Genomic DNA, 25,335 nt, shown 5'->3' on the forward strand with positions numbered 1-25,335 from the left:
GTGGTTCATGCTGGTTCAAGAACTCAAAGATGGGAGGACCCTTTCCTAGAAGCCTCTAGCAGATTTTCCTTTACCTCTTGTTATGGGTTGAAATGTATCCCCTCAATATTTGTGTGTTGAAGCCCTAATCCTCAGGACCTCGGAATGTGACCTTATTTGGACACAGGGTCATTGCAGATGTAATTAGTGCAGATTAGATAATCAGGGTTGACCCAAATCCATTATGGATGTATCCTTATTAAGGGGGGAAATTTGGATATAGAGACACACAGAGAGGGAAGATAAGGTGAAGAGACCCAGGAGAAGAGGACACCTATAAGCCAGGGAGACAAGCCTGGAACAGATCCTCACCTCAGAGCCCTTGGAAGAGATCAACCATGCCCACACCTTGAAGTGAGAATTCTAGCCTCCAAACTGTGAGACAAATTAAGTTCTGTTGCTTAAGCAACCCAGTTTGTGGTACTCTGTTATGGCAGACCTAGCAAACTAATACACCCCTTTTTGGCTGTTACTGGTCTCATAACCCAATCTCCCCTGTCTACCCTGCTTTCCAGCCAAAAACTACAATGAGTCCTGGAAAGGTAACATATCTGGTGCTTTCAGCATCACTGATGAAGAGGCAAGTTCTGAAGGCAAGGAAGACAATTAGGGAAGAACTGCTGTATAGACAACCGACAGTATCTGCCACAGCTAGTTTTGCACATGGTGTGCGTGTCTGGCCTTCAAATATTTGTTAAAGAAATGAATTATCTTAAGATTGAATTCTTCAGCCTCCCCTGACATTGGAAGAATATAAATGGAATTTTATTTGAATCGTCCCTTGCTTTTTTTTTTTTAAGCATTTTCTAGCTGTAGACCGCCGATGCCAAAATCAAAGGTGATGTCCCACTGCTACAGAGAGTTTCCATCTTAAATTTTCTTTCCTGTGGAATAGTAAGGCCTGGAATTTAGATAGCATCTCACTGGCAGCATATTATTTTACTTTCTCTGACCTGGGCTAGAGATCCTTCTGTTTGGGTCAGGTATCTCTTTTAAGTACATTGAATATTCCTTTCTAGATCCACCTTCTTTTACATTCTGCCTTAAACAGCACTACCAACCCTAGCTCTCTTTTTGGATTTACCCTCTTCATTTCCTCCTTTTTTGTGTCATGTAGCTATGATGTAAGTCAGCAAGGGAAAATGGGGTATGCTTTCCTTTTCTGTAGGAATTTCAGAGATAACACTGTAGTATTTTAGGACTTTTATTTCTTTTAGTAAAAGTAATGCAACTGCCTGCAATCCTTTGTTCCTCTCCGTCATTCTTCATAGAAATTGTATGGAGTATGACCATTAGAATTGATTGGCCACAGCTTGATCTTTTAGTGACATTACCTTAGGAGCTCATAAAGCTTGTACTTACATTCAAAGGGACTTATTACTAGTAGCCTCTGGGTGTTTGGAGGGGAAAAAAACACCTCAGGATTGGATTTTTGGAATTATTAGCCCTGTTCAGAAGTGTTGTATGCCCTTTATTTTAGGTTGTAAACTTAAAATGGAGCTTAGGAGCCAGGCCAGCATATCAAAAAAATGCCCCCATCACAAAAAGTAAAGTTTAGCATTAATCTAAATGTTACACTGAATCCATTTTGTTAGGCATGAGGCCCCCTTCTGTTTTCAGCCAAGCTGCTTTTTGCTGGTTATGAATATCTGTATGAATAGTCAAGGTTTTGTCCTTTGGGGGATCAAAATTAGCTTTGAAGAAACTGTTGGATAATTTCCTTTAGGTTAGCAAAGACTTCAGAATCTTTTCCTTTTACGCTTATATTGCTAGCAGGAGACTAGAACATTATAACCCGGCATCTCTCATCACCGATATTATTCTGGGGAAACAAGATTGAGTGGCCTTTGTGTCTTTTCTGAGTATGAAGCATGGACCAACCTGTCATGTTTGATTTTTTTCTTTATAAATTTATTTATTTTATTTTTTATTTTTGCTGCATTGGGTCTTCATTGCTGTGCACAGTCTTTCTCTAGTGGCGGCGAGCGGGGGCTACTCTTCATTGCAGTGTGCGGGCTTCTCATCGCGATGGCTTCTCTTCTTGCGGAGCATGGGCTCTAGGCACGCGGGCTTTAGTAGTAGTTGTGGCACGTGGGCTCAGTAGTTGTGGCACACAGGCTTAGTTGCTCTGCGGCATGTGGGATCTTCCCGGACCAGGGCTCGAACCCACGTCCCCTGAATTGGCAGGCGGATTCTTAACCACTGTGCCACCAGGGAAGTTCCTGATTATTAATTTGTACTTAAATTTTAGGAGTCGTTGGAGACTCTTGAATGGCTGCTGATGGTCTGAAAAGCCTTTAGGAGCCTTACATTTCAGAAATGGCGGGTATGTGCCTCATAGGCTGTTAACTCCAGTATCATCAGGAAATACTAAAGTTGAAGAAGCAAACTGATGGTTAATTTTCACCTTTGAGCATATTTAGAACAGTGTGGTTTAATGGAAATGGAAACAAACCAAGACTGTGACCACTGGGGTGTGATCCCAGGTCTCTCACTAAAACACCATGTTACCTTGGTTGGTCTTTTAACCTCTCTGGGTCTCATTTCTTCTGGGGAGGCCAGACAACTACCAGGTGAGAAAATAAGCTCTGGAATTAAAATCTTAGCTTTATCAGTCACCACCTGTAAATTAATATCTGCCTTATATTGAGTTATTGCGAGAATTTCTTCATTCATCTTAATTGTGCATTCAGCAGACAGATATTGAATATCTGCCATGTTCTAGGAGTTGGGGGGGCAGCAATGAATTAGATACAGATAAATAACAAACACTCATATAAACGTGTATACTGTTTACAGGTAGTGAGAGACAGTGAGATGTGCTGATATGTGGTGGAAGTGAGGAGTGAGTAATGACTTAGGCGGGGAGGGGCAGTCTTATTTAAGCTGAGAAGATGACAGTTATGCTGAGTTCTGAATGACAAGAGGAAACCAGAGCACAAGAAGAAGAAGGGGGCTTCCCTGGTGGCGCAGTGGTTGAGAGTCCGCCTGCCGATGCAGGGGACACGGGTTCGTGCCCCTATCCCGGAAGATCCCACATGCCGCGGAGCGGCTGGGCCCGCGAGCCATGGCCGCGGAGCCTGTGTGTCCGGAGCCTGTGCTCCGCAACGGGAGAGGCCACAGCAGTGAGAGGCCCGCGTACAGCAAAAAAAAAAAAAAAAAAAAGAAGAAGAAGGAAGGTGAACCCAAAGCTCAGCATGTCTGAGCGGTGAAGACAAGGATGGCAGTGCAGCTGGACCTCAGAAAGTAGGGGATGGGTCAAAGGCAGCCTGGGAATAGGGAGATGAGGCTGACACAGTGCCTGGCACATAAATGTTAGCAAATTAGCTATTATCATCCCTCTTTCAAAAGGGTCTCAGAAAAAAATGTTTCTAAGTATGTAATACCATCATCTAAAATTTATAGCAGTCTCTAGAGAAGAATTAGAACATAATTTGGGAATTTGACTTTTATTGGATGATGATGAATGTTTGGGTTTTCATTGTGGTCACTTGTAGGAAATTTTTTAAAACACCTCTCTTTGTCTTTTGCACTGAAATCACCCCCTTCTTATCTAGACCCAATTTTCCTTCTGTTGGTTTCCTTCCCCAACTTACCTACTAGTTTCAAATATATGCCATTATATTAAAATATTATTGCTTTCAAGCCCTGTGTACATCAGTTTGTCAGGACAGTGATGCTATACCATCTCCTAAATGAATAAAATATATAAGTCACTGAAAATAAATCAGAAGCCATTGCACTAGAAAAAACGCTATGAAAAATCCACCCTCTTTGCAAATATTTACAGACATTGTAACAGACAGAAGTATATTCAAATTAATAAAACACTGTCATTTTTGTATTTATTTTTAAGCAGTAAACTGTTTGAAGGGAAAAAATTCAAGAAAATGACAGCATTGGTTCTTTTTTGATTAGGGACTATTTGATTAGTAGCTGTTTCAAAATTCCTTTCTTCTGGAGGTTGTCCTTTTCCGCAAAGGAAAAGTGAGATTTTCTTTTTCCTTGTGACGTTTTCCCCTTATGTGTAAATAAAAACCAGGGACTTGTGGCATTGACATGTATACACTACCAAATGTTAAATAGATAGCTACTGAGAAGCAGCCACATAGCACAAGGAGATCAGCTCGGTGCTTTGTGACCACCTAGAGGGGTGGGATAGGGAGGGTGGGAGGGAGACGCAAGAGGGAGGGGATATGGGGATATATGTATACGTATAGCTGATTTCATTTTGTTAAACAGCAGAAAGTAATACAACATTGTAAAGCAAAAAACAAAAATGAAAACAAAAACCAGGAACTTCCGAGGATAGCCCACTGCTTTCTTAAATCATGGTGGGCAATAGTAAGGGTTAACTGCATGGTGATGTTGCAGTGGAAGGCTTCCCAGAGTTAGCCAGACTTTGAAGTTTGATTTCACAGTCCCCAGACCGCCCTCATTTATGTCATCACTTGTGAATTCTGAGTTTGGTTATTCACGAGAAGGACTGACAGGAGTCACTGAAAGCTATTATACTTATGATTATGGTTTATTACCGGGAAAAGATCCATATTAAAATCAGCCAAAGGAAGAGAAGCATAGGGCAGACTCTAGAAGAGTCCTGAATGCTAAGCTTTTGTTGTCCCCAGGATGTGTCACCATCCTGGTGTTGATGTGCGACAGCACACAAGGAGTATTGGCAACCAGAAAGCTCGTCACACCTCAGCATCCACAGTTTTTACTGGGGCTTCATTCTGCAGTCATGGTTGATTGATTGCATATGGGGTTCAGAGCAGTTTCCAAGTCACCTCGTCCCATATGACCAAATCTCCTACCGTCAGTCATGTGGTTGGTCTTTCTAGTGTGGTCAGCCCCCATCCAGGACTATCAGGTGTGGCCACTCCCACCCTCAGACCCAGGTGACCAGTCCTCACACTAAACAGAGACATTCCTATCAGCTAAGACATAGATCACCTCCCAAAGCCCAGATTAATGGCAAGGCCAAATTCACTGGGCAGAAGTCCAGAGGGTATCACTACATGGACTGGAATCAGATAATCTCCAGTGTGTACATTCTGAAAAGCTGTGTGTACTTGCTCACTTCACCTAACCACTCTTATATTCAACACTTCTCTTCTGTGCGTTGGGAATAATTACAGTACTTAACTCACAGAGCGTGGTGGAGATTAAAGAAAAGATGTGGGCACATGGGGTTCACGTGGTGGCTTTGCTGCTTTTTCATCATTTCAATGATTATTTTCAGTATTATGTTATTTTATTATTCCAGTTATTATGGGAAACATTTTTATTAATGTTGTAATGTTATTACTTAGTTAAGTAGCCAAAATGGTTTCTGGGCTTTCGGGAGTTATTTTCCGTCTCATTTTCTTTGTCATCTGTTCATGGGTTGTCTTTGTCTCTTAGTCTGATTATTCATTCTCTGCAACTTTACTGAGCATTTCAAGATAGGAGAGAAAATAGCTTTTTTCTTCCCCCCCGTGAATATGTTTGTTTTCAGAAAGGCTCTGGTAATGATTATACAATTGCAGTAGCATAAGCATTTGGTGATGGCGTTATCTCATTCCTTTTGAAATTCATAGTACAAAGACACAGGTTTTTAATTTTGTGTGTGTGTGTATGTGGGAATTCTTAGAATGTTCAAGTTCTCTTAACCAATGTAGAAACACTTTTTAAAGGACACTTGTTCAGTTCTGTATCTATCCCTCTCTTCAATTTGCTAGTAATAAAATGGAAATCCAACCAAATATTGAGCGTTTTGAGGTCAGAATGCAAAATAACATTGTCCGCATTCAGATTTGCAGGCATGGTAGCGTTTTAGGAGAAAGACAATACTCAGGGATTCAGAGTTTATGTTACAAAAAGTAATTAGTACAGCCTTATTTATTCTTTTAAGTAATCTTATTAATATGGCAGTGGTTTTGATAGTAATTTTCATTCTCTTAGAAGTGTTACTAGGCTGTTAAAGATGGCTTAAGTGATGCATAAACTCTACCTAAATTATTGTTGGTAAATTACCTAGTCTAGGAAGCCTTTCTGTCATAAGCCTCTTTACAAAACTAAAGCTTGTACAGTAGCTTTTACTTATTACGATTATTTTTCCCACCCATATAGGTGAGCTGCTCTTACAAGGCCCAGTGTTTATCAAAGAACCCAGCAACAGCATTTTTCCTGTTGGTTCAGAGGATAAAAAAATAACTTTAAATTGTGAAGCACGAGGCAACCCTTCACCTCATTACAGGTACAGTGGAATGTTTGAAAATCCAAATTAAGAAAAAACAATGTGGCAATTGTGAACTTTTCTTTGCTTCAGTATATTTATGCTATCAGTAAGAAATAATACATGAAGCTATAGTTGTCTGCTGTATTCAGCAGAGCTCATACATAAACATTTGGCTCCATATTTTATATATTTGATTGATTATTCACTTTACAGTAAGATTTCTTGATTAAAGAGAAACATGGTAGAGTCTTTTAAATAAACCATGTATTTTCATTGATTTGTGGTAAAACAATGTATAGATTTGGATTTACATGTAGTCCTTGGGAACACATCCATTGTGGGGATGAAATTCAGTGTGTTGTAAAGGTATGTAGCAATCATAGTTTGAGAAAAAGGTAACAGCATCTATCCTTCCTTTGCTATTTTACTCAGTATATGTTAGAAGGTTCATTAAGTATAGAATAAAGTATAGAATAAGAATAAAATGCATTCCTACTGAAGTCATTTTAATTATTCTTGAAGAGAAAATAAATTTATTATATTTTGTCATGTGAAAGTGTATATCTCAGATTATATAAATAATAACTTGTTCACTGAAAACTTTCAGACAACACAGAAAGGTACAAAGAAAAAAGAAAAAAAAAAGTGAACTCCCATCACCTTAAGATAAAAATATTAACATTTGGGAGATGATGGTGGATTATTTGGATGGAATGGATATTTACTTTATTAAATAATACAAGATTAATGATTTTTACTTTTAGGGGTGCTCAGGGGGCCCACTTTAATAAAGAGATGAATTATTTATAAATAGCATATGCTGCTTTCGTATAAATGGTTACGAGAAAGTGCTTGAGGTACCTTGAAAACAACATGCTCTTTTGAGTACTGTGAGCATTCGTCTCAAACACTCTGTTTACAGTATTAGTTCGCTTGGCAAAACCTTTTCTATAACCTGCAGAACAAGCAGACTTTAGCCTTTATTAATGAAATTCTAAATGTTTCGAGTAGATCTTCTATTGTTTGCTTAACCCATGTAGATAATAGAAACGAACAGTCATTGTTAAACTGGGTTAGCATTAGGCTAGAAGGTAGACCTTTGTATTTTTGCATCTGGAAGTAATCAAGGTCAGTTTCTTTCAACAGTATTCAACAACATATTTATTGAGCACCTCTTGTGTGTTTTCAACAAAATAAATGTAAAGATTCCAGGTTACTGGTTAGAATTGACAGAGGTGATAGAAAGTTTTCTGTCTGCCTCTTCCTTAACCTATAGAAATAAGAAAAGTATAGCATGATTTTATTTTTTTTTGGCCGCACTGTGCAACCTGTGGGATCTTATTTCCCCGACCAGGGATTGAACCCACGCCCCCTGCATTGGAAGTGTGGAGTCTTAACCACTGGACCACCAGGGAAGTCCCTAACATGACTAAAAAAACAAGAAACTGTGTTTTATGAGCCAGTTCAATTGACCAGACATAGCACATACAAAAGCTGAAAATATTTTCTTCTTTTGGAGGAGGATAAACAGATCCACTTAACAAGACATTATCCTGGAAACATTTATTCCTGGCATTTTTGTAGGACATGCTAACACTTCCTAAATATATCTGTTTGTCCCTGAAATGGAAGATTATCCTTTTAGATACGACTGTGAATATTATAAAGAATCCATGTAAATGACTCATGTGTGGGCTGGGTTTTTTTGTTGTTGTTGTCAGTAAATTTATTTCCTGGCATTTATCCTGTGAATAATTTGGTGATAAATGTGTTCAGCTGTAAAATTGTCAAGATACAAGATATAGTCATACAGCAGTTTATTTCTAAATGAATAGATTAATTATGTTTGCAAAGTTTAATCAAACAGCAAGAAGACCTGAGCTTAGAAATCCAGAAACAGCCTTTTGTTGTAATTATTTCTTTATATATCAGGTGTTTATTTTAATTCCAGATTAATACATTTAAAGTGATACCAGGTATTTACACGATGCCATTGTGTAAACATAATGTATTTGTTTAAACATACTGATAACATGTATAAAATGTTGATAAAATTCTGCCTTTTGCACCATACTTTTTATGATTTATTATATGTCCTGAGATATTATATGTTGAAATTCTAAAAAAATCTGTATCTGAGATTAGGAGATGTGTGACTGAAATTGACTTATCGGTTTTAAGTCTGATAAATGAAGAAATTTTACATGCTAGTTATTGTTTTAAAATATTTGGTTTATAGGAAAATTGAGCAGACACTTTCACTATAGCTCAAAAGATTTTCTAAAGCTAAGAATTCTAACCAGTATTCATCCAGGTCTCTACAAGTGACCCAATTTCGTTCCTTTTCATGGCTGAGTAATATTCCATTGTATATATGTACCACATCTTCTTTATCCATTCAATCTAGAGACTGTCATACAGAGTGAAGTAAGTCAGAAAGAGGAAAACAAATACCGTATATTAACACATATAGGTGGAACCTAGAAAAATGGTACAGATGAACTGGTTTGCAGGGCAGAAACTGAGACACAGATGTAGAGGACAAATGTATGGACACCAAGGGGGGAAAGTGGCAGAGGGGTGGGGTGGTGGTGGTGGGATGAATTGGGAGATTGGGATTGACATGTATGCACTAATATATATATAAAATGGATAACTAATAAGAACCTGCTGTATAAAAAATAAATAAAATAAAATTCAAAAACAAAGAAAAAAAGAATTCTAACCAGTATAAAATTTCACTTTATAGTCATTAGAAATTGAGACCTTGGGGGCTTTCCTAGTGGCACAGTGGTTACAAATCTGCCTGCCAATGCAGGGGACATGGGTTTGAGCTCTGGTCCAGGAAGATCCCACATGCTGCGGAGCAACTGAGCCTGTGTGCTACAACCACTGAGCCTGTGCTCTAGAGCCCGCGAGCCACAACTACTGAGCCTGCGTGCCACAACTACTGAAGCCTGCACGCCTAGAGCCCGTGCTCCTCAGCAACGGAAGCCACTGCAATGAGAAGCCTGCTCACTGCAACGAAGAATGGCCCCAGCTCACCGCAACTAGAGAAAGCTGGCATGCAGCAACGAAGACCCAACTCAGCCAAAAATAAATTAATTAATTTAAAAAAACAAAAAAGAAATTGAGACATTGAAAAAGCACTAGGGAACCTCTTTTCATTGTGAAAATATTAGACTTTTCCTATAATATGCAACAACTCCCTGTTATCCATGGTATCTGTATAGGTAATAGATTGTGCTAATCGAATAAATGGGAATATAGACTGATGTGGGTTGTAATCATGACCGTGTCTACCTAGATAACACCTTCATTTATGGCCTGATTTTTTCCCTAGCTTTTGACTTTTGTAGTCAACCTGGTAATATTCTGCATTATTCTTAAATTGTTCCAGAAGAAAATATGCTTGCTTGTTCTTATTTTTTGCTATCCTTTAAAAATTACAGATAAATAGTGTAAATAGGTAATGACTTTGAGGACATAAATAAATAGCATGGGTTTTTTTTTCTTTTTCTTTTTTTTACATAAAGTCAGAGAAAGGATACCTTTTTGTAAGTATTTATAAATCTAAGCACATAGATAGAAAGAGAGAGAGGGAGGGAGGGAGGGAGGGAAAAGAAAGATATCAAGGAGGAAAATTAGTGGTTCATGTGAAGCTGTAAATTAAAAGCAGTCCAAACACATTTCCCAAGTTTCAGAATAAAATCTCTGAGTCTTATAAAAGAATGTCCTTTGAAAGCCCAGAGCTTGTCTTACAGACTGAGGCAAACTTCTCTGATGAGAAATCTTGTCTATGTTATCCCACTGGGTAAAAAAAACTCTTAAATGGCCATATTAGAAATCCAAAAGTTCAGAAATTCTCAAGAGAAATTACTTGTTTTAGGGTTTAATTGAGAATTTTATTCTTTCTTTTGCGTCTTCCCGCCTGAGCCCTAAAGCCTGTATTTAAAGGTTAATTAGTATTCAGTCTCATTGTAATTGCTGATGATGCTGAAAGAGGTTACCCTGAGGAAGTATTAATAACATTTTTAAATGGGAAGGATTTTCTCCAACTTTTTAAAGGGTTAAAAATGCCCATCATTTGCTAAGATGAAAGATCCCAAATAGGAGGCTCCCTGGTCACTTCTACTGATGCCATTCAGCATTAAAAGGGACCACATATTTGGGTTAGACTGGAGTATAGTATTCAAATGCCAATGGGGACCAGGTAAGTAACAAAACTAAAAGAGGTGGCCCTGCCTTAGGAACATATGGACATATTGAATAATGACTGGAGACCGTCCCACATTCAGCAACAAGTCCATCCACTGGTCACGACTGCCCCTTAACACTAGCCGGTTGTTACCATCCAGGAATCATGGTCCAATATTACAAAACCTTTTCAAGACATGTTTAAAATTGAGAAATTTTCTTTTTTGAATCTACTTCTAATGTTGACTGTTTTTCTTTTTAAATATAATGTAGGCCAAAGAAGATAAGCCTTAAAAGTGCATGTGTCCCATGTGGCCTTTGTGTTCACAAAGTTTAGTCTAGCTGGAGACTTATACAGGCTGTGCTGTCCAATATGGTAGCCAGTAGCCAAGTGTGGCCATGTACGTTTAAATCCGTTAAGCTAGGAATTCAGTTCCTCAGTCACAGCAGGCTCATTTAAAGTGCTCAGTAGTCACATGTAGCTAATAGCTACTGTAATGGACAACACAGATGAAATTTCTGGTGCTTGCAGAAGGTTCTATGAGACAGCACTGCTCTACTCTGACCCTTGGATCCACAACTCTTTTCTATAAATGCTCTTCTGTTTTTCTCTCATCACAAGGAAGCAACCAGAACATCATTCTCTTCCAGCTTTATATAACAAGTAAATAATTTTAATAAAGTACAGTGTGAGGAATCTTGGATATACACGTTGTGAGGACTATATAACATTGCAAAATGCAGATCTCTCAGCCACAATTTCTCCCTTTTAAGTAGAGTTCCCTATAATGGAGTTACATCCTGCACATGTTTAATTTACTGAAATGTATTCAGTATAAGAACGAAGAAAAAATAATGGACTAATTTCTGCTCACCATTTATTCAAGGAGTAAATGTAAGGCGTTTACTCATTATCTAAACACACATCCGTGTGGAGACACACCACATAATACTATACATGATACCACATACAGTGTATAGGATAGAGCATACATAGCATATGTATTATGTATAATATATGATATGTTCTATTTAATAAAATGTGAAATATATTTAAAGTATATTTTTGATTATATGCAATTTGTCCCTTATGTATATCTTGTTGCCATGTAAGATCTGATGTCACTGTTATTTTACTTTTGTGCTCCAAGGCAAGTAAGAATTACTGTTCCTCTAAATTCCCTTGGCCCTAAGGAAATGTAATTTGTTCTGCTAGATTACTAGGCCCAATTCTCTGAGCCTATCCTCAAGCTCAACTCCTTTTAGCATCCCGACTTCTCTAGCTGATGAGCTCTGGTCCCCACACACAGAGTCAGCTACTAAGAGCAATGAAACGTTTACAAGGTTGGAATGATCGCAGACCATAAAGAAGAAAGAATTTCTTTGGTGCCTGAGGCAAGCAGAGGTAGACAGTGTCTCTAACAGGGCATTTGAAACTTGACTGTGCTATTGTCTCTCCCATGAAGCCTTCTTGATATCCTCAGAGCTGGGTTCCATGCTTCAGCCATGTACTGCCCATTGCACCTAGGCCTTCCTGGATTATAAAACTTACCAAAATGAAGTGGGTTTGCCTGGTCAGATGTAACTCCCTTCAAGGTGAAGACAGTGTGTTCTTCATCCTTACATTCAGAATGCTTAGCAAACAGTGAAAGCTAGATTGGTGGCATGAAAAAAGAAATGGAATGAAGTTAACAGGGAGGAAACAAAGAGAGGCAGTTGGGGGTTAGATCGTATTTCGGGAGTCAAGAGTGTCTTGAAGGATCACAGGATCAGAAGTGGTCCATTGTTTATTCTGTAGGACATTCTTAAATTTGGATTGAGTCCTCCGTTTTGGCTCTATTTTAAGACACATTGCCCTTGAGGTGACAAAGATGACTGCTTAGGTCTACTTATATCCTCCATAGAATATTAACTGGAAAAAGAGGACATCTTTCCTATTAGAGTCATCAAAAGCTCTGAATGGCATCAGAAAAACATGAAATAAAAACATAGCTAATACTGTCAGCAGTCAGAACCCAGGAGAAATGTGGAGGTTAGATTTTAGACATTAAAGATGACAGTTAAAAAATTAACATCTTTTTGTTGCTGGTCTTATGTTTTGGTAGTGAGGCAATGGGGAAGGAAAACACATACTGATCAAACACAAGTTAAATCAGTTGGGTCACAGTTGTATTCTTAACTAATCACTAAGGCCTGAGATACAGAATGTGCTCATTGGCCACTCCTGGGTCCTGGGAGGAGTGGCCTCTTCAAAGGAGAAGGAGAAAGATGCTACCAGAAAAAGCTGAAATGGATGCAGGGAAGGCAGAAATAGCAGCCATCTTCTATAATTCTCCTCAGAGTAATTGAAAGACAATCAGTGATGAATTTGAATGAGGCTTTACCTATGTAAACTGAACAGTTGTTTTTAATTGCAGTGTAGCTTTAATCTGTTTGCCTCCTTTTTTTATTATATATGTTTAAAATTTATCAATGAGTAACAAATGGGAATCTGTGTCATAAAACACATTTTAAAAACTTGATTTTTAAAAACACAGCATCACAATTTAACTCATTTGTATCTTCAGCAATAATTGCTGAAGCCTAACTAGTTATTTTTGCATAAAGTGTTGAATATGCAAATTCAGACATTCATTCTTTCAAGGACTGCAATTATTCTCATCACTTCAGTAAACATATTAACAAACATTGCATTTGAACATAAATTCATTTGCTTATTAACTTGAAAGCTGCATCTAAAACCACAAATTGCTTCTGTGACTAAATTCCTAATTTTCCTGTCAAACCCCAAATAAAGTATTGCCTGTTGACTTAACAAGTATTTAACGTGGGCATATTTTCCAAACCCAGCCCCAGCCCCCTAGAGATTTTAGTAAATTATTTTGTCCTTTTTGCTTGGTTTTATATCAAAGTCTAACACGTGATATTCGTTTTTCTTTGGAATATTGTTTATGTTTCCATTTTCCTGACCAGACTTTATAAGATGGGTGTAGATATCTTGAAGGACAATATTAATACAATCAACCATGAGCTGAATTACATCCTGGGATTATTTTGAAACTACCTGATGTCACCCAATTTATTGTCACTCAGTTTTGTTAGTTTCAATTTCAAAGGGTGACTTGTTACAAAGTTCTAGTGGAAGACCCAGTTTAGGACTTGGTGCCTTAAATTATACTGACAACAAGATACGTCTATGTTTATCTTCATTATTTTCATTCCATACTAGTGTGGTTTTGTGTAAGAGGTTGCCATATACAATAATAGCTAGTATGGTAAATAACTAATAACTAGTATGGTAAATGAAAATAATTATGCATTCATTCCCTGTCTTTGAGATGTTTGTTGGTAATATGGATGGCCACAGTTAGGGACAACTGTATGGAGGCTAGTGATGGCTAGGTTAGAGGGTAAAATAAGATTGCTCCAATTCAGGAAACTTCTGTGAGCACCTACCATGCATAACCTATTATGACCGATGGTGGGAATTCAGCAGTGATTGACAGTCATCCTCCAATGGAGCTTATATGGTTTGAAAAGCACCTCTCAACACTGAGAATCTAGGCTTTTTATACTGATTTAACTCACTGTTATGTAAATTTGTGTTTGCACACAAACATACCCACACACAGTCTTACAAATGGTTTGTTCTTTGTGTTGGAAGGCAGCGATTCATGTGCTCTCAATTACTGATGTTTTAGTTATTTCCTGGAAGTCACCATTATAGTTTTCATCACTTAAAAGTAATAACTACCAATTGAAATATCTCTCATGTCACATACCTTATGTTTTATATTCAAGATTCAAAAACTGTTAACCTGAGGGCCTGTACAATGTTTTGAAGAAATTGTATTTGAGATTTTTAGGGGAAAAAGTGCCATAGCCTTCACAGTTCTATTGTGGCAGGCTTGGCCCAGTTTTTCATGCTCACTTTACCTCCCTAGCCTCTCTCCAGTGAGGTTGATACCAGCTTCCTGTTGTGTAGAGGATGTAACTGAGACTTAGAAGTGGACTGATCCAATCCATGCTACCTCAGGTCAGCGATCAGAGTAAGTGGCCCAGGACTTCTTCCAGACCCCCAACCTCAAGTTATTGGCCTAGAAACAAATTCACATATAAGCTCCACACCAAGCAGTTAAGGGGGATGAGAGCTCATTGCCTGAGAATCAGAGCTGTGAAATATGAATAATAAACCATTTCTCACTTGTGGATTCTAAAAGCAAATCCTAATTCATGTAGAATGAGCGTTTGAACACTGAAGGCAGACAGTGAACTTACAAGATCATTCAAGAGTGTTACAAGATGATGATTATGCAGAGGTGCTTAATCTTGTGACATTTGCCACTGAGCTAAAGCTACAATGTTAGTCTGATTCTAGAGCACAGTGTAAATGTTACATGATTGAAATGCTGGTGTACGTAGCCCCAAGAGCCCCAGAGCTGTCTTCTTTTACTCCAGATCACTGCATTAAGCCTTTTGGAATGGAATTGGGGTATGCAAATGTTACTTTTATGAAGTTTTAAACCATTTCCATATTTCAAAAAGATTTCATTCTGAGATTTTAGAGTCCTCAGGAACTTCAAAATTGCTTCATAAGGTAGACATCTGTAACTTTTACAAAGGATTATGAATGTGCAAAACTAAAAGACAGTGTCTACCTCTGAAAGCTTCCCAAATTTATGACCTGAATGTGCCACTTACCTATCACAGTCTTACCACTATGCATGATGTTCATGAACTCTGAACAGCTGGATTACAATTTACTGCAAAGAAATTAAGTCTAATTTGTAGATTTATTGGACACATTCTTTGTCTAAGGAGTATATGTGTGTGCCTTCACTTTTCATGAATATTTCTTATACAGAAGATCATATTAGAAATATTCAGATATTAGGCCCAAATATGAATATTTTGTATTAGGAACTTAAGTACATTCTTTCCTCAGGATAAAATAATATTTGGATGCCCAGGCCCAGAGATTGCTTACACATTGCAGAGTTTAAACCAAGACAACCCTTTTGAATTCACATATTTTCAGCAAGAGGAAAAACAACCATTGTTTAATAAGATATTAAGAAATTTTGTATCACCTGGGGATGAGTTCCATTTAATGATGAATAGTGTTAAGGAGGAGAGAAATAATTATATTGCTTTGTTAAAAGAAAATTAACCTTCTTCAGAGTATCTCAAATATATCTTTGCTCTAAGAGTTTGCTAAAACAAATGCACTTATACTTTCGGTCTAGCAGAAACATACGTAAAAGAGAGTAGCTTTTACCTCTTCACATACTGAAATAATATAGAGATTTTGTCTGTATGACAAAGACTGAGCTAAAAGAAGTAAGAAACACTTATGCATAATAGAAGAAATGTTTTCCATTTTGGATCTTTAGTCAAAACTTTGAGATGATAGCTTTTAGATCTTAGACACTTACTGAAATACAGTATTTTCCCACGTACTTTATGATCTCTAAATCTTTCCAACTATTAAATAGGCAAGAAGAAGTGCTTCTCCATATTTTTATTTATCTTTACAATTTTCCACATAGCCATTGTACCTCTGTTATTCATCAGCTAAACAAGAAAACAATTTTCAAATGAAGCCATCAGACGTGCTTCATCAGGCCGTTAACATTGTAGACTCTAGAGCTGGAATCCTTTTTCCCTGGTACAAACTGTTCTTTGTAGGCAACAAAGCCACAAGTACCCTTTGTCATGAGAGTTTTCCACTCAAAAAGTATGTGAAATTAACTATATTTTTCCTGCTTTGCATTTAGAGGAGTTCTCCCCTCCCTCCTCTCCTGCAAGTATTAAATCATTTAGTAACTGGCAAGCCATTTGCAGCTTAAAAATTCAACCCACCCACTTGTGATTTACTATCAGATTTATTCTTTGAAGGTCAAGCCCAGCATGTGTTTCGTCCCATGTTTCCCTGACTTCTCAGGCAGGTACAAATGCAGACAAACCCTATGTGGAAGATACAGCCCGTTCCACATGAAAGGAGATGACCAAAAGCATTGAATCAAGCAGGTTACGTATAACCCACGTCTACTCTGTGAGGATGGCAGAAGAGAAAAACAGCAGACAGCTGGGTTTGCAGCCTTTGCTGGAACCTCCTCCCTTGTTAACAATGGTGCCGACCCATTTGTTGGCTGGCTGCCCTGAGCCACCGGCTTTACATACATTGTCTAAATAAATTGATAGAACAACCCTATGGGAAAGATGACATTCTCTTTATTTTACATGTTAAAAACTTAAGTTTAAAGGAGTTAGGTTAACTGCCCATGGTCACACAGCTGGTGAGGGATGAGTCCAACCCATAAAACAAGGAGCACTTGTTTCTGAATCTCATTTCTGTTCATTCTGCTGTTACATGGTAGGATTGGATAGAGCCTGGGACTGGACAAGGGGGGAAAGGGTAGGAACTAGGAATCATTAAAAAGTCTCCCCCAAAATGTAAGTTCCATGAAGGCAGCGACCTTTTTCACCCCATTCTTAGAACCTGGAAAGTTGCCTGACATATAGGCACTCAATAAATGTTTTTTCACCAGGAAGGGAGGGAAGGAAAGTTGCTTTTTCTAATCATAGTTGTTGAATATGAAGTAGGCTAAATCAAGAGCAGGGAATTCTTATCTATGTCCCCTATAGGCAGTCCACGGTTGCTTCTTGGGGATATTATAGACCAGTTCTTCCAAACTTGAATGGACATATTAAACACTGGCAGATCTCACTAGGATGCCAATTCTGGTTTAGTAGATTTAGGATAGAGCCCAAGATTCTGCAATTCCAGCAAACTCTCAGATGGTGATGAGGACACTGATGATCTTGGTCTGCAGACCACCTTGTGTATCAAGAGTGCAGAGTATTCAGACAGAATGCAGATGGACAATTTTCCTTGATTTCATTTCCTTTTCTGAGTTTCTGTAGTTCTAGGATTTGGGCAGGAATAAGATGAAGAAGGGTTAATAAGTGTTCATGGTTCGACTTCAGATCTCTAAGGGCAGGATTAGAGTCAGGAGAGAAGAAAGTGACCTAAAATGGACATGCAAATATGGACTTGCCTTGGGAAGGAGCATAAGAGTTACTCTACAAACAAAGCAGAATCAAACCCATAGCAGAACTCTGCCACAAACGAGAAAGCAGTTACGGCTTTTTCATATTTCTTTGTAATTTTGCTCTTTTAAGTTCAAAAGAAAAGACATGGGGCCTCCAGTTTTTCCTCTTAATTTCATTTTGATTTCTCAGAAGAAATATTGCTTTAGACCTGGGAGACTTGTATGTGCATAAAGAAAGAAAATTCAAGAAAGTCTTGATTTTTAAAATGAGCAAATGATATAATATTGCTTTGAGCTGTAGAAACTAAACATCTAAATTTATTCATTTCCTGTAGCCTCCATTATTAAAATTTTATTATGCACTATTTCAGATATAGAAAATGATATAAACGTATAGTTAAGTGTAATGATGAATATCCATATAACCACTATTCAGTTTAGAAAATAAAACCAAAAAAGCTAAATTTCCCAGTGTTTGCCCCATAACCCTTTCTCACTTTTCTCTCCATGAGAGCTCTAAAGTACCTTAAAATTGAAGTGATTCATTTTCATACATTTTAAAATGTTTAATACATTCTTAATATTACTTTATATGTTTTAAAACGTTACATGGTATCACATTGCACTGTAAAAAATGTTTTCACCTTTGTAAGACTTTTCTATGTTTGCAAAAGCTCATACATTTTCACAGCTATATAATATTTCATTTAATTTTATGTGCTTTGGTTTGTGATAATGTTCACATTTCACCTCTTTTTATGCTTTCACAATATTACTATTTCCAGGTTAAATATTTGATGTATTAATACAATTTTTATATGACCCATGACATGGTTAAAGACCTCTGGGCTAGAATTCAAATGGGTACTAGTTCTGATCCAGTAATTAATAGTTTGGGGAGAGTTGCAAACTCACTCAACTGTTTTACTGAAATCCTCATCTGCGAAATGGTCATTTTATTAACCACTTTCTCAAAGTTATTATGAAAAGCAATTGAGATTGTTGCCATAATACTCCAAAATTTATAGAACGGATACCAGTGTAATTTTATTATAAAAATCAAGTCATCTAGGAGACAGATGGCTTAATTTATACAATGGATGTGTTCTTGAGATTGTGCGATATTTAATGAGTTTTTAAAGGTAATAATCTACTTGGATGTGTCAGGTGTGCTTGCTGTTTAAAAAATTCTGGTTTTTCTGTTTGAAAACTCTTGTTTAAAAACCAGCTTCTTTCTTTTTTTCTTTTGGTTTCCCATTGATAAATATGGCTCTGGGGTTAGTGTCTTTACTGTTTCTGACACCCTAGGTGGCATTTAGGATCTTTTACCACAGTGTACCATTTAGTAAATATCACTGTGATGGCTTAGAAGAGCGGAGGGCCTCGGGGACAGGTATTTACTCAGACAAATTGAAATGGATAGTTGAGCACTTACCCAATTAATTTATTAAATGTGCTCAGTCTGTCTGGATAAATCAAAGAAATGTGCTCTTTTCCCCCTTCATCGGCAGCATGAGACTGGCCTGAAGTATATGATGTAATTACCTCAACTTTCTACTTCATCTTTGTCTATACAAACCAAGCCTAATTTTCCCCCTAGTGGGCCAACTAAATTATTCTCACCTCTTCAGAAAATCTCGAAAAATCTTTAGCTTTTAGATGCTACTCTCTTGTGCTTTCTACTATAATTTAACCTTTTGTTTCTGATAACAAAACTTAGGCATGTTTGATTTTTCAATTATGTAATAATTGAATGATATATTTGTTGCCTTTCATTTATAAGAGAGCTGATGTTTAAAGTAGATTATATAATGCAGATTTTTTTAAAAGTTTAAATATACTAAGGGGAAAATCCTGGACATTTGTTTTACAGATGGCAGCTGAATGGAAGCGATATTAATCTGAGTATGGAGTATCATTATAAGTTGAATGGAGGAAATCTTGTGGTTATTAACCCCAACAGAAATTGGGATACAGGAAGTTATCAATGTTTTGCAACAAATTCAGTTGGAACAATTGTCAGCAGAGAAGCTAAACTCCAGTTTGCCTGTAAGTATAAGTTCACACCTATAAGTCCAACATTTAAAAATATATAACTGAATTTGTGTGGTCATTTCGGATTTCAGAAACAGTATGTGGAATTTATTAATTAAGGAAATAGGTTGAGAAAGTAATTCAATATGATTTTTTTGATCTCTGTATACTGTACAAAGCAGAGTTTAAAATGTGTGTGTATGTGAAGGTGGGTGTATGTGAATGTGGGTGTATGTGTTATCTGTTTTACTTTTTTGTAAGGATTCTGTTTAGGGGAGGAAAAATAATCTAGTTAAGGATGTATTTATTCATTGGTTACTCTGTGCTTTGTACTATGTTAGAACTGAAACGCATATGAACGAGTTGTCAGACATGACCTTTGTTCTGGCAGAACATTGAAATTAGAGAATTACATCTAACAAATCTGAAAATATAAAGGAACAAAGACAGTGAGAAAGAGAAGAACGTGACATATCTTTGACCTCCACTGCAGTTTTGCCCAGCTCATTATGACCTTCAACACGGGCCCCCACTGAGGCCTGGCTCTGGAAGCCAAGTTTGTACCTTGTTAATTGGACCAGGGTGAACCCATGTCCCATCCTGAGAAAACCACATGCTTTTTAGCAGGGAATTTAGAATTGGGACCAGAGACCTAATTTAGTGTTTAACTTCCTGATATATCTTTTTACTATTTTCTACTTTTTGTTTCTTCTTACTAGTCTCTCTTCCTTTGTTTTTGTTGTATGTTTCATATATAATGCAGATCAGCATTACCTTGGTTCTAAGATTTCTTTTAGTTCTTTACACCTCAATTATTCTGAAATTAGAATGCAAATGTTCTTATAATGTGGTAGTAGTCTCCCCCAACTGCCACAGACCATTAATAAATTGATGATGTGTCATTTAATGCATGGCTTATTCTATTGCTTCTGTTTTTATAATGGCAATGGCTGGTTTTGTTCCTGCCATTATATTCTGTGGGTTCCATTTTTCAAACTTCCTTACTCTTTCTTCTGCTTCCTCTGTTTCTTTTCCGTCTATGAACAGGTTTTTGTTGTTTTTCTGTATCTTCCCTGTGCATTTTGATAGCTATATGTCATATTTATATTACACAAGTTTAAGTTTACCTTTTAGTTTATAAAATTACTTTTTAATTTATAAAAGTTTACTTCTCTAGTAGCCAGAATTTTCAATTTAAATTACTTTTTCAGTCCCCCCATTTTATTTATTTATTTGTTTATTTATTTGTTTGTTTGTTTGTTTATTGCGGTACGCGGGCCTCTCACTGTTGGGGCCTCTCCTGTTGCAGAGCACAGGCTCCGGACACGCAGGCCCAGCAGCCATGGCTCATGGGCCCAGCCACTCCGTGGCATGTGGGATCCTCCCGGACTGGGGCACGAACCCGTGTCCCCTGCATCGGCAGGCGGCCTCTCAACCACTGCGCCACCAGGGAAGCCCCCCACCTCCTATTTTTTTGTAATTGTTTCTTGTTTCTCTTGGTTGACTATGGGATAGTTTTTCTTCATTCTTTTAGCTAAAAACATATATATATGTGTATATATATATATATATACATATATATAAAAAGATAAATATATACATATATATATATATATATATATTTCCAGCATACAGATGGGGTTAGATCTCTTTTTTTGTTTGCTTTGCTTACAACTTGGAAAATTATTTTATTATATCAATACTTAGACATCTCATACACAATTCAGGAAATTTTCCTGCATCTTTTAGTTGTATGTTTGATTTATTTATATTTTTAAAAGGATTGAAAGGGATTATTTTTGTCCCATTTTTTGAAATACTATTTATTTCAGGTTGTTCTTTCCTATGAATTTCTGTTTCTGATTGATTGAAGCCACATCTGTTTGTTTGTATTATTCTGAAGATACAGGCAGTTTTCTGAAATGCTATTTTGGATCTTAGAGGCAATCTTTCTTCCTACTTCCATTTGATGTTTCCATTTTTATGCTTAATACTTTTAATAGGTTCTAAAGCAAATTTTGTCCAAACTCAGCCTTTGTCAACACATGTCAATCGATTACCCTGATTTTGCTTTCTTTGCCACATGCAGAGATCAGATTCACTTCTCTGATCTATAGGGGAATGTGAAGTTTCCAGTCTAATTCCCTATTCGCCGGAGTCTTCACACAAAATACGTTATTCCTCTTAAGCAGTGCTATTTTTCTACTACAGATCCTTGATGCCCTCTAATACCTGAAGAAGTATCATTAACTTACAGGTTTTTCCTCAGTCTTTTCTTCCTGGAGAGAGTGGCTTGTTTGCAGATACTTCTAAAGTTATATCATGTCTCTTGCAGTCTGCCCCTACTTCCTGGCCAGAACATTATAGGCAAAGTGGGATAAAGTTGTTGAGTCTGGGATTTTATTTTACCCTACTTACAAGCTAATAAGCTAGGCTGTTACTCTTCCATGGATGCTAGCAGAAGACATGATATTCCTGGGTCAGTAACAAAGAGCTTCAAAGAGCTTTATTACTCACAGCATAGCAAGCACCACGCTTCAGTTCCCCTCACCCCCAAGTCCCGCAGAAGTGATATGATTTAGCCAGGAGAGATGCTACACCCACAGCTGAGGAACACTGAGATTAGTGAATCCATCTCTTTTATAGCAGGGAGTAAGCAAGTGTGCTCTTTGTCCTAGAGGGAGAGCCTGTCTTATCCCTCCTGGTTGGTCTCTGAAAACACATCCCTGAGAAATGGAGTGACTGGGCCTTTCATTCTTGGCACGTCCAGAAACACCTAACAGGAAGCTAAAAGCACATAGTGAGTGGATTGCCTCTCCCAACAAAAGTTTTTCTTTTTTTTTTTTTCATTTGGTGCTGTCCTTGAGTTTCTCTTTGGGGTGCATCCTATCAGGATACATGTGATGAATAAGGCACAAAATATCTTCCTACCTTTGTTGTGAATTCTCTCTTTATACAGAAAACCCAGGATGTACCTACCATTTAGTCCCTTGTATTTCCCCACAGTCTACCTCATCGGCCTCATAAGTTTTATTTACTCATATGCTTGGCATTCGATTGCTTTTGCAGTTTTTGATGTACAGTGAGATTCTTTTGTTTTGCAAATTTTTTTTGGTGTTTTCACAAGTGGTTTTGGGAAGTTACAAAGAGCAATATTGGTTATTCTTAGCCTGATGCCACATTAAGCTGGAAATATAAAAAATGAATTTTTGAATTCATATGTTTGAGATACAGGTTTCTGGTAAAGAAACCAAAGAAGGTGGCAAAAAACATGGAGGATATTTAATACATCAGAGATTCCAAATTACCAGGTATAAGAGAGCATTCCTTTAACTTGACAACCTTGAAGGGATGTAATACATTAACTGAAAGAAGGGGTTAATAAGAAGAGTCTTGTACTACTACATATACATCCTTCTAGATGCTCATGACTCCAGTTCAGGGGAACCGTGACTGTTTTTTCCGCAGGTAAGTAGATAATAAAGTGTTGTCATTGAAAAAATGTTCTAATTGTTCACTATAGCTATGTTTGCATGCTTAATAATACTTTTTTTGTTTCTGTCAGCCATGGAAAAAGTACTTAAAATGTGCTTCATGGGGAAATGAGTAAATGACATTATCCTCAATGCACCACTTTTAACACTGGTGAAAATCCAGTGAAATTTTATCTTAATTTTCAAGATGCTTAAAAATAGTATTTGTAATTAAATGAAAGTGAAAAGCTCATTTATAGTTTAAGAAGTGTACTTTCTGTAGGCATTTTTTATTCCTTTTAACAGATTCTTTGTGGAGCAATCACAAAATTTAGGGAGGGGGAAGATACGTAAAATGATGGAATGTTTGAATTGTAGACATTTTCTCAGTGATTTACGGTTACGTTGCATGTGTTTAATTTTTGAAGCTTGTTTAATATATTTGCAAATGTTTTTGTCAGCTTCTTAATTCCAACCACAAAAAGTGAGGGTAGTACCTCCAAAATCCCAAATATCTTTGCTTTATTGATAATTGTTTTACTTCTCTTATTCTTGAATTTCCTGTCATTCTTTATTAAAATGTTTTTCTTTTAACCATTTTTGAGGTGCAATACATTTTTAATCATGAATTATATTAGACGTATAAATGATATGGAGAAAAGTGTAAAGAATCTGTATGTAGCCACCACTTATCTTAAGATTTAAAAGTTCAAAGTACAATTAAAGCTACCTGATAACTCACCCTCATGACATTATCTTCTCTCTCTTAAACTCCCTCTGAATAGGTGGCCCCTGTTCTGAATTATATGTGCTTTTTTTATCCTTTGAATAAATATGTATGTGCTTCTAAGCAACATGTAAAATTGTTTGACCATTTTCATTTCTTAAACTTTTATGTAATGACATCAGACAGCATTCCTACATATACAACTTCCCCCCAACATTATATTTGTATCTGTTGATCTACGTCTCTACCAACATTTGTTATTGTTCAGCATTTTAATTTGTGCAAATCTGGTGAATATAAAATTGTATTTTACTTTTTAATTTGCATTTTTATTTTTAAATTAAAATGTAATTTTGGTTTTAATTTGCATTTCTATAATTACAGTGAAGTTAAGCTCATTTTCTTAGATTTGTTGACCATTTATGTTTCTGTTATCCAGATACTTTTTCACTGTATGGTAGTCTTTTTTTTTTTTAGCTTAAGAGTTGTTTGTATACTCTGGATTAATCCTTTGTCAGTTATATACATATCTTCTTTTTAGTGGCTTTTTTTTTTCCTTGATGGTGTCAGATGATAAACAGATGTTCTTAATTTTACATTAAAGTATTGATTTTTTATAGCTCATGTTCTCTCATGAGTTGTTTAAAATTTTTTCTTCCTTATCCTGAAATGGTAAAAACATTCTCCTAAATGTACTTATAAAAGTTTAATATTCTCCTCTTTACATTTAAGTCTTTAATTATCTGGAATTGATTTTGTATATCATGTGAGGTAGAGGTACCGATTTATTTTATTCCAGGATGGGAAGTCAGCTTTACCAGCGTAATTGATGGATGAGGCCATTCTTAGCCAACTGAAAAGCAGTGTGTGGTCATCATGTCTGGCTTCTTTGGGCTTTTATGTTTGGAGAATCATATTATCTGCAAGCAGTGAGAGTTTTTGTGTTCTTATCAACCCTTGCTCCTTTTATATATTTTATATGAGTGCACTTTCTCTAGTCCAGTACAGTGTTGAATAGATATTTTGAGTGTGAATATCCCTATCCCTGTTTTGCTCTTGATTTTCAAGAGTGAATAAGATTAACATTTCACCATTTGGTATGATGTTTACTATAGATTTTAAAGATACTCTTTATCAAGTTAAGGCAGTTCTTCTCTAAGTTAGTTTTTTGTTTTGTTTTGTTTTGTTTTAATCAGGAATGCTTTATTCTTGTAAATGCTTTTCCTACTTTTACTGGGATGTTCATTCTGTTTTTCTCCTTTAACCTGTTAATGCAGAGAACAGTTTTTAGTATTAACCAAACTTCTAGTCCTGGTTTAGTTTCAACTTGGCTTTTGTGTAAGTTTTTTTTTTAATAGCTGGATGTTATCTGTTTTTCAATATTTCGTTTAGCATTTTGCATATATATCAATATAGGAGCTTTTCTTTTTGTTTTCTCTTCTCATACTATCCTTTTTTGGCTTTAGTATCAAAGTTATATTCATCTCTATAAATGAGCTGGAGAGTACTCCTTATTTTATATTCCCAATAAAATTTTGAGAAATATTGGAATTATCTACTCCTTGAATTAAAAGTAGAGCTTACAGATAA

At 36.7% G+C, this 25,335-nt stretch overlaps 1 protein-coding gene across 1 annotated transcript in view; it reads left to right on the forward strand.

Annotated features, from left to right (window-relative positions):
* The window catches only part of CNTN3 (contactin 3), a gene marked incomplete at both ends in the record, with an annotated part of 238,661 nt that overhangs the window by 25,114 nt on the left and 188,212 nt on the right, over positions 1-25,335 (forward strand). Inside the window, 2 exons of the mRNA XM_081245219.1 lie at positions 6,151-6,277; positions 19,385-19,560. Coding sequence (XP_081101345.1) covers positions 6,151-6,277; positions 19,385-19,560 — 303 coding nt within the window. The remainder of the gene's footprint in view (positions 1-6,150; positions 6,278-19,384; positions 19,561-25,335) is intronic.

Source organism: Mesoplodon bidens (genome assembly GCF_964165515.1).
Source record: "Mesoplodon bidens genome assembly, chromosome: 10".
In the NCBI taxonomy this organism is placed as follows: domain Eukaryota; kingdom Metazoa; phylum Chordata; class Mammalia; order Artiodactyla; family Ziphiidae; genus Mesoplodon; species Mesoplodon bidens.